Raw genomic sequence first — 10345 nt, forward strand, 5'->3', positions numbered from 1 at the left:
CGTAAAACCTTCTTAAATAGCCAAAAATTACTTGTTTTGGGTCAAAATGATAGAAAAGTATTTATATGATTTAAATGATACTAAAGATATTAAGTATTATTAAGTAAAGTAATATTAAGTTAAATCAGTTTTGTGTATTTCCTACGTTAAATATATCGAATGGCTTTATCTTGAGGTAAAAGTAAAACTTTGAATTTGACAGTATTACAAAGTTCACAGTTTACAAAGTGGCCATTTATTTTACCTGCAAGTAGTTTTTAAAATACACTATAAGTGCGCATTCAGTTGTAACCTACAAATACATTTCAGTGAAACATTACTGAAATAAGTGAAAAAAAGAAAAGAAAAGATGTTTCTGCTGTAGAACATGAAACACTTTAATAAACAAGTTATACTAAGAAATTATTTCTTGATGTTTGCTGGACAACAGTCTCTAAAAACATCATCATGTGTCCCAATTAGATGTCATGCATCACTGGCAGTCTGTGAGAACATTTCACCGAATATCTGATTGTTAATTGGAAAGACATGTCTTTTAATCATTGTACTTTTGTAGACTGTCAGCCTTTCACATTTAACAATCCAACAATCTAAAGTCAGAGGGTGCGGTTAGTTGAACTCTCTTTTATCTCATTCCATTATATATACGTATTCAGCAGACCCGATCTTCTTCTGTCAAGGATGCTTTGTTGCATTACAGCAGCTCATTACAGTGAATTGCTGTGCGTTCTGCTCACATGATGCAATGTATTTCTGAGCAAAACAAAACAGAAAATAATGTAGAAGAGACCTCATTGTGCACTAATTCCGCCTGGAATCGACTGGATAGGCATTGCTAGAATGAAAGCAAACCTTAATGCAAGTTTGCTTGTACAGTATACGTGATGTCAACAGAAACTGATGACTTCTGAGGCAACGGGAATTTGTATCGATGCACCAACTAATAATTTCTTTGTCAAATTTGATTTCCCCCTCCACCCTGAAAATATATAACACATTTTGGCATTGATGAGTGGCATCTGTGCCTCCCACTCTTTGAAAATCTCCGCTGTCCGTCCGCCGTAGCTACACGAAGCATAATCTCACCTCCCCTTCGCCTCACGGTTAGCGCGCTAGACTACGGCAGCTCATTCATACATTCAGCCTCTCTCTCTCTCCCCGTCTCTCTCGCTATGACTCACACACTCTCAGCCTCTCAGCCTTCACTCAAAGCCTGACTGCTCTTACACATTAGCAGGGCTGGAGACGAGACCTGCACATACCAGGTAAAATACGTCGATGATTACTAATCCGCTTGACTGCCAGATTTCGCACACGTCCAGTTCTGCAGGACTCACATTGACGAGATAACCGTGCAGCTAGCCTTAGCATTAGTCCGTGTGGTTTTGTGTCATGCTGAATTGTGAGAGTTATATATGTCTGGTTGTACAGTGTGTACCGGCTGACGCTGAGTCTGGGAGGCTGCGTGCTGCCCGTGGTGTACCGTGTGTGTGCTTGTGTGTGTGTGTTTCAAATGGCTGCCAGTACAGAAGGCGAGCAAAGAGAGGATGAATGGACTGACTGTACTGCGTATGTGTCCTCCTCTACGCTGCTGCCGTATGAATGAGACTCGGGGCGGATGGATGCAGGGGGTGGCCCAGGGCTCTTTTCACTGGAGGGAGGGGAAACTGAAATCCCGGGAGATGGACACGAACAGTGTAGATGAAGTCACTGGGATTGGGTTGATGTCTTGAGAGACAGAGACAGACGTATAGAAAAAGACTGCTTATCTGGAATGCCTGACACAGGGTTTTAGTGCATCAACAGAGAGAGAACGACTGCAGAGCTGAGATGCCTTGTGTTGTTTATCTCTGTCTGCATGAGTAATGTTTATGTAACGTGAAGTTCTACGAGAGATTTCATTAGACAGAGCATTTGTTGCTTTGCGGTCTCCCAATTTTTCTGGTATGTTAAAATATGCACTTTTTATTTGTTTTGATCTCACAGCTAGGTCTTTGAGAGGCATCCATGTGTGACGTGGTTTATTTATCATGAGCTTTGCTAACTGCGGTCCTCTACTTTGGATGGAATTTTGTTTGTCAAATTTGAAAATATATAATTTGATTTGATTTTGTTTTTAAATGGAACAAGTAATACTACATTCTGACATTGTTTTTCCTTGTCCATCAGTCCTGTCTGGAAAGATGAGGATTTTTGGAGAGAAGGGGGGGCACCTTGGCTTGTCAGGCGCTCACTCTGTAGTCAGGGAGGATGCTGGGAGATAAATTTAGCCCTCCAGCTTTGCTTCCATCTGCCATTGCATGGTTTAGGGCCGTTGCCATAGGAACCACCACTGGGTGCCCATTAGTGAGCGAGAGGGAAAATTGGCAAGCTTTCTTAAACGTATTTAAACGACATATTTTAGATTTGGTTAAGTACAGTATAAAGCTTATGTTTCGTGTTTTTTGGGTTTTGACAGAGTGGACAAAGCTTTATTCCCAGATTCTAACCATCTGAGCCTGGCAGAGTTACGCTGTGGTTTGGTAAGTCTCGTCACTGACCTTGTTATAAAATGTTTTCAAATGCTCACAGGTGCCCAGTTATAATTCAGAGTGCAACTTGATGATTTAGTTTGCCACATATTGGCTGTTTTTGTGTTCTCATCAAGTGGGTACAAATCAGTGCCTGTGGTTCTTCCCTGTTGCCGGTACAATTCCTTTAAATGCACGTTTTGTCTGTAATCTAGGTTATCATGATGGGTTGCGTTGCTTACCTGCAGAGATTTTTATGAGTTTACCTCAAAAGACCTTGTGTGTTTCGAGTTAAATTGTAATTCTGACTCCTAATCAAGAACATGTTTGGAAAAACTGTTTAGAGACAGATCGGGCCGCTCTGTATAAGCAGAGTGTGTGTAGTTTGAATACAGAATTGTGGAATGGTTATAGAACTGTGTTCGAGCTAAAATGAGTCATTATGATGTGCCACTGCAGTCTGTGATTCAAGGTCGCCAGTGTTTTTGAGTGGGAGGACGGAACAGGTGGTTCTAGAGAGATGAATGCTTGCTTGACTCGCATCCAAGTCCAGACAACCACCATGTTTTAGGCCTCCTACACTATCCGTCCGACCTACATATCCTCATCAAACCCAACAAACCGTGTGCCAAAGAATGACATGTGAATACAAACCAGGCAGTTCTATCTTATTTTGGTTAAAACTGAGGTTCTTATCTTTTTGTTTCAACCTTTTTGGGTTGAGCTCTTCAAAGCTTTTCATTAAAACACAAAGATTTGTTTAGAGCTTCAATGCTATTGGTTCATTTTCTATGAATCAATTATTTTGGTTAACTGAATGTCACTCCTCAGATTCTCTAGACTGTGTATAATAATTAGTATACACACTACAGCATTCTTTAATAATACACTCAGTATGTTCTCTTTTCACTATAATTGGAAGTCTGTGAACACTTAGAGTTGGATTCACACAAGAATTGTGCTGGAATGTATAGTTGGCAGTGATTTTGATATGTACCAGCAGGATCTCCTGTGGTTCCACACCTAACCGCCCCCTAAAGCAAAGCGTGGGTGCCAATACCAGCTGGTCAGTGAGTGGGATGCCTAATTCCTTATTGTGTTCCAGTGAAAGCAGTGTCAGAGTTTATTTTCACAAGCATCCGTGCTGTCTTAAATTGTGCTTTTGTTAAGAATACCAAAAAGCCTGAAGTCTTCACTCTTAACTTAGACCCCATTTCTCTCTTATATAGATGTACACAGATACCTATAGAAGTTTAGTGAGACCATTTATTTTTAACCAGTTTACTGTTAACATTCAAAGTGAACTACAGTTAAAACTGAACAAGAAGAAGGTTAGCAACAATCCATTGTGATTCAATGTCAAAAGATTTGGTACCTTAGTATCAAGTCAATACGAAAAAACTTAAACTATACCGGTCTTTCTGCATTGTTAGATATGTTTGACTTACAGTTGACATCTCTCTACTGCACATATATTTATTTATGTAAACGCACTATGTGTCCAGAAGATTTTGAGCATACATGAATATAGAATGTGTTGTGTAATGTATTTTTTCAGCAATTGTAACAGAATTGACAATGGCTAATTCTGTTGTCTTCTGATATTTCCCAGAATTTAAATCTCTGAAGTGGATCATCATAAAGCATCTGCAGAATAAGGAGACTTAAAAGCATTCATGGAAAAACATAATTGCCATGGATTTCCAAGGACAAGAAAGAACAAGAAACAAAAGAGGCAGAATTTTCTCTAACTGAAAAACTGAAAAAAATAATTTAATTGTTAAAATTGTAATGTTTCATGCAATTCCTTTGAAGAAGCTCTTCTCACATTAAGCAATAATGTTTACAGAATGCTCCAAAACAGTACAATCCATGCTAAATATTTTGCGATGTTCTGAATGGTCATAAATTAATTGATCATTCATACAGTCTGGAATAAACAGTACCTCAAGCTTTCATCTCATTTTATGGAGGCCTTGCATAGCCAGTTGACCACAGGGGAGCAATCTGGAGGTTTAGAAAAGCAGAATGAGACTCCAGCAGACAGCCCCCAGCAACATTCAGTCCCACAGTATCATGAACAGAACAAGGTTGTCACCCAGCAGCAGCATGCACAACAGCAAAAACATCTTAATATTGAGAGAAAGCGTCTCAGATTGCAGAAGAAAACTGCTCAGGAGACAGACACTGTTGAAGACAGAGAGTCACAGAGAAGTTCAGAATGTCTCGATGCTAACATGAGGCAGCCAAGTGAAATGCCATCTGGAGCTGCATCCTCAGCCGTATCCGCTATACCATCCTGTTCCACGGATGATGTCCTGGAAGGTACACCTAGACAAAAACGTGAGCGCAAACCTCAAAAGCCCGGAAAGTATGTGTGCTCATACTGTGGTCGAGCATGTGCTAAACCCAGTGTGCTTCAGAAACATATTCGATCCCACACTGGAGAGAGACCTTACCCCTGTGCACCATGTGGGTTCTCCTTCAAGACTAAAAGTAACCTTTACAAGCACAGAAAGTCCCACACTCATAGGGTGAAAGCTGGTCTGACTGCAGAAACGGAGGGACCTGGTATAGGTTGTACAGAGGAGCCACTTTCAGAATCAGATGACGAAAGCCAACCATCGTCCTTTTTAGAAAAACAAAGAATGTCTATTGAAAAGTCAGATGTTATAGAAAAGAGCTCTGAGGGACAGTTACAAGGTATAGAAGACTCCCACGCAGTTAAAAAAAGACTTGCAATGCGACTTAGCAGAGGAAGGCGAACACCTATAGGATCATCTGACGAAGCGTCCTCATCGTTTGGTCTAAGTAGCAAAGGTAGCACAGAGTCTGGCTATTTTTCTCGATCTGAGAGCACAGAAGTCTCTCAAGATAGTCCACCAAACACAAGTGCCAAAAGCTATGCAGAGGTCATACTTGGAAAGTTTGGTCGCCTTGGTCATTTACAAAGAACTGCTCATGAACAACATGGCAATCCTGCTGGGCAAGAAGGGAAAAGAATTCCATTTACTGTGCCTAAAAAGCAAGTTATTGACCACATAACTAAACTCATCACCATCAATGAGGCTGTGGTAGACACCAGTAAGATTGACAGCGTCAAACCCAGAAGGTTCTCACTCTCTAGGAGAAGCAGCACAGAAGTGAAGCCAACCTCTTCTAAAGAGTCTTTTCTTCACAGCCCAAAAGAAATAGATCTGAGTGCAAAGAGCAGTGGTTCTATTACTCTTGGCGTACCTTGTGAGAAATTTCAGCACCATTCCCTCAGTATCCAGCAAGCTGACCCAACCACCACCGCTCCTCTTCTAAGAAGTCAATCTATGCCTTCAGATGCAGGTGTTAGTGATGTGTCTGAAACTTCTCGTAGCCTTCGCCTTAGCCAGTCCTTTGATGACCAGCAACCAGTTCAAAATCGGCGTCATGGTATGCTAAGGCGGCAGCCCGCAATTGAATTGCCCATAGGTGCTGAAATGACCATGGAGGAACAATCCTATTCCAGCTCACCATTTCATCCCTCAGTTTCTACAGTGCCTGATCCCAGCCTGAAACAAGAGCCATTTGATTGTGATGCATGTGGTATAGTTTTCACTGACTGGGAGAGATATCAAACACACATACAGCACTGCTGCACGGTTCATATTTCTCAACAAACTGAAAGTCAAGTCTATCAAGTGGAAGAACCCACAAGAACACACACAACTCGACCTGGTGCTTTTGCCTTTAGAAAAAGAAGGAAAGAAGAGAGTATTGAACTTGAAGATCCTTCTTTACCTTCTGTTTCTTATATACCACTGAAAGGTTATACAACATCTTGTGAACAGCCTGTTAAAGGGACAATTCAAGAACATGGTACAGAAGGTGCTTTGAAAGGAATATCTGTCATACAGCATACTAGTTCATTTGAGAAACATGATTTGAGTACTGTAAAAACTCTTGGACCAGATGAGGTCTCTCACTCTCATGATGCCTCACACTGTTCTCCTTACTCACAATCAAAGCAACAGGCAACTAAACCATCCTTCCGTAAACTTGTACGTCAACACAATGTACAAGTGCCAGAAATCCTGGTCACTGAAGATTCTAACACCCCTCCAACTGTCCCCAAAATAAAGGATGTTGAAAAAGTCAGTGAGTTCCAATGGCCCCAAAGAAGTCCAACTTTGGCTCAGCTTCCAATTGAGAAGTTACCACCTAAAAAGAAACGTCTTCGTCTTGCAGAAGCTGCACAGTCATCAGGAGACTCAAGCTTTGAATCAATGTCCCTGCCTCACAGTCCGAGTCAAGACAGTTGTGTGTCTCATACATCCAGTCGATCAACTTCGTTTGAGGAGGCTTGCAAGGGTGATGCAGATACGACACCAACTAGGAAATCAAGAGCTACACATACTTTGACAATTCCCACAAATTCCCACAGAGAAATGAGGCGCTCTGCATCTGAGCAGGCACCCCATGTTCCTCAACATGTTAACCTTATTACAGAAACTCGCAGTAAGTCATTTGACTACAGCAGTTTGTCTCCAGATAGAACACCCGCAGGATGGAGAGAAAGGCGAAAATGCCTTCTAATGAGGCATAGTGCAGTGAGGGAACCTGAGGAGGAAGACCAAACTTCTAAAACCATCAACACCAGTTCTCCCACTCAAAGGACTAACACATCGCCTAGCTATAGCCCAGGCACCTCCTACAGTCCAACCACCACCCATCTTGTGACTTTAAGCAATACTATACACTCATTTGGTGAGAAGCAGGTCATGCAAGCACAGCATGTTTTACCAGAGAATACCCAGCAGAATGCATTGCAGTTGACTCCATTGATTCATACCGATCAACCCTCAACAGCTGGAAGTCTGCTTTGTCCATCAGGTGCTGCCAGAGCTCATTATTCTTCAATGTCAACAGGACTTAAGCTCGAAATTCCAGTGGAAAATGAATCAATGAATTCTGACACAAGGGTCAACCAATCGTACCTCACTCATTATTCCCATCAGAATCTTGGTTTTGATGTTACTTCAAACCCAGAACCATTGAGACCTTTACCAGCCCAGAGAATTCCAGTCCGTCTTAATTCACACCTTACACATTATGCAGGCTCAATTTATACTACAGTTTCACAAACATTTACCGCAAGGCCTCAGGAACCATGCTGCTCTGGAGTAAGTTCAGGTTTAGTGGCCTCAAAATTTGAAATCATGGACCAACAACCAGTATCTGACGGATCCAAATCAATAGGTGCAGGTGCAACCAAACGAGTGTTGTCCCCCACGAGCAGTGAGGAGCTCATTCCAGAAAATGAGCAACAGCAAAAAAGAGTGAAAGAGGAGGAGGACGATCATGAAAATGAAAGTGGAAATGATAAACTTTTAATCGAATGCAAGAAGGAAGAAAGACTTGTTGAGCAAAGTGTCATCTTCCCTATGGAACGCAAAGAACCATCGTTTCCGACTCTTAACACTAACCTTAATTTTAGCTGGTGCTATCTAAACTACACAAAGCCCAATCCGTCCATACAGAGTGAACAACAAAACTCAGTCTATTCTTCATGGTGTACAAGTACCCGCAACCCATACCCTCCTGGCCTGACAAGCAAGGACATGCTAGCCCTGTTGCACTGCAGGCAGAAACATGCAGCACCCATCTACACCACGGCAGCCATATCATCCTCTCTGGATGGGAAACAAGAAACACCTGACTCCCAAAAGCCTAACGTAACTGAGGTAAATGTAACAACTCTTGAACTTATAGTCAATGCATGGCGGTTCTTGCATTTGTTTTTGGAATATGGTTGCTTGTCACTAGTTGTTTAACCGGCTACCATTTTCTCAAAACAGCTTGACCGTTTAAAGCACGATTTTATAACTGAACTGATATGGAAGCTGACATTGATTTTATTCACCTGGGGGCGTATATGTTTATTTAACTCGGTATAATGTGTGTGAGTGTTTTAGTAACATAAAAGGTTAAAATCTGACTTTGAAACTAGCTTCAAAGTCCACTTTCCAGTGTTTTTGTCTTTTCTATTTTTATTATATATTTATTTAAATGTGCTCTTGACATGACAACGTAAAAGTAAGTCAGATCTAATGCTATCTGGAAAATGTTGAATGAGACTTCCCCCCCATCTCTGTCTCCCTGGGCACCCGGAATAGGGTTGGTGAACTTGCCCGTGTCTCTCTCGAGTGTAGGTACATGCCACCCAGCCCACAGAACCGAAAGAAACCCAGCAAGCTGAGTTGACAGAGGTAGAAAAGAAAACATCGGAGGAGAAGGAGGATCAACTATCTACCTCCAAATACAGCTCACGGGTTCAGATTTGTGAGGGAGGGTAAGTCATGCTAAGACATAAGACATACACATAATTTTGTAGATGATAGCAGTATATCTTAGCTACGGTGTATATATATGTATATATACATATATATGCATAAATATATGTATAGGAATGTGTGTGTGTGTGTACAGTGTACTGTGTACATTTTTCTGTATATATAAATACACATACAGTATGTATTTTTTATATTTGCATGCTTATACATTTATTATTCTTAAATATATACATGCATGTGTTTGTTCTTTTATATACCTAATACATATACAAAATACACACATATTATGTAAACAAAAACTATGATTTTGGAGGCAATTAATCGTTTGACAGCACTAATATAAATACGTATTTTGCTATGCTATCTACGTGGTGTTTAATGTAGCTTTTTCTAAATATATACAGTATATATTATAAAATATTATACTAAAATTAGGCTTATTTGGCCATACTAAAAAAAATAAAGAAAAGATACATGTACAAGTTATAAACAAATTTTATAACTTGCAGTTGTGAGACAGTATCCGTTTTAAAGAGAAAAAAGTGTATTATATCTTGCAATTCTGACTTTATTTCATGCAAATGTAATTTTACTGCAAATGTTCTATATTTATATTTTGCTACTTTGCAAGCAGTATGTTTTTGGAATATGGCTTTTAATACTGACGTAGATGCAGCAGCTGCAGTTTTTTTCTTCTTCTTGTCCATCTGAAAGCTAGAGTCTTTTACTTCTGTGGTAGTTCCTGCACGGTGCACCCTCCTCATACTGTATGTATGGTGGCTTTCTGTCACCAGTTTGTCAGTATTTTGAGCAGTGTTCTTGCCCCGCTGCAGGAGATCAGTTGGTTGTCAGAGCCAACACGGACCGTCTGTTACACAGCCCGAGCCAGGAAACTACCTAGCCTGGCGGTCACTTCCTGTGGAACCCCACAGAGTCCCATTTACACCATACTGCATCAATGATTTTGGTCATTGAGCTGAAGGCACATGGAGATGGCCAAGATGCAGTAGACTCACATTTTGAGTTTTTTATATGAATGAAAAACCAATATCTAAGAGATTTACGACAGTGGTTTTTTTAACTGTATTTGCTTCAGTACCAAGATTCTAACCAAAAACTGTACCAAAATAGTTTTTGGATCTTGACCCAGTTTGAAGCCCAATGCATACTTTAGTCTTGATGCAAGTGCTTAGCGTTAGCACACAGCTGAACATATAGCTTCAGTATACTGAATTTAATACCTTACGCAAACACAGATGCTCAACACGTTCACGCTTCCACATGTGTGCATTTATCTCCTCTACTCATTTAAAATAAAGTTGCAGGTATCTGATAACTCTCTAGCACAAATGCTCATCAGCATGGGCATCTGTCGTTGTTTCCTGGAAATGAGTTGTTATTCTGTTTCATCCCTTGATATCTCAATTCTAAAGCAACAGCCTGTTTCCACCACTCGATAAAAAAAAGTAATTATGTTTATAATTAATAAAATATATTTTGCAATTCTCACTT

General features: G+C 40.5%; 1 protein-coding gene across 2 annotated transcripts in view; it reads left to right on the top strand.

Moving 5' to 3' along the window:
• Positions 1–840: 840 nt before the first annotated feature.
• Positions 841–10345, top strand: part of hivep3a (HIVEP zinc finger 3a) — a 20166-nt gene continuing 10661 nt past the window's right edge. Inside the window, exons 1-3 of one of the 2 annotated variants that reach the window (XM_043217777.1) lie at positions 841–1265; positions 4123–8224; positions 8693–8832. In XM_043217777.1, the coding sequence (XP_043073712.1) occupies positions 4478–8224; positions 8693–8832 (3887 nt within the window). In that variant the 5' untranslated portion in view covers positions 841–1265; positions 4123–4477. Of the gene's footprint in view, positions 1266–2458; positions 2523–4122; positions 8225–8692; positions 8833–10345 lie in introns of those variants that run through there. The other variant, XM_043217778.1, reaches the window with a different exon arrangement.

Source organism: Puntigrus tetrazona, chromosome 19, assembly GCF_018831695.1.
Source record: "Puntigrus tetrazona isolate hp1 chromosome 19, ASM1883169v1, whole genome shotgun sequence".
Classification (NCBI taxonomy): Eukaryota; Metazoa; Chordata; class Actinopteri; order Cypriniformes; family Cyprinidae; genus Puntigrus; species Puntigrus tetrazona.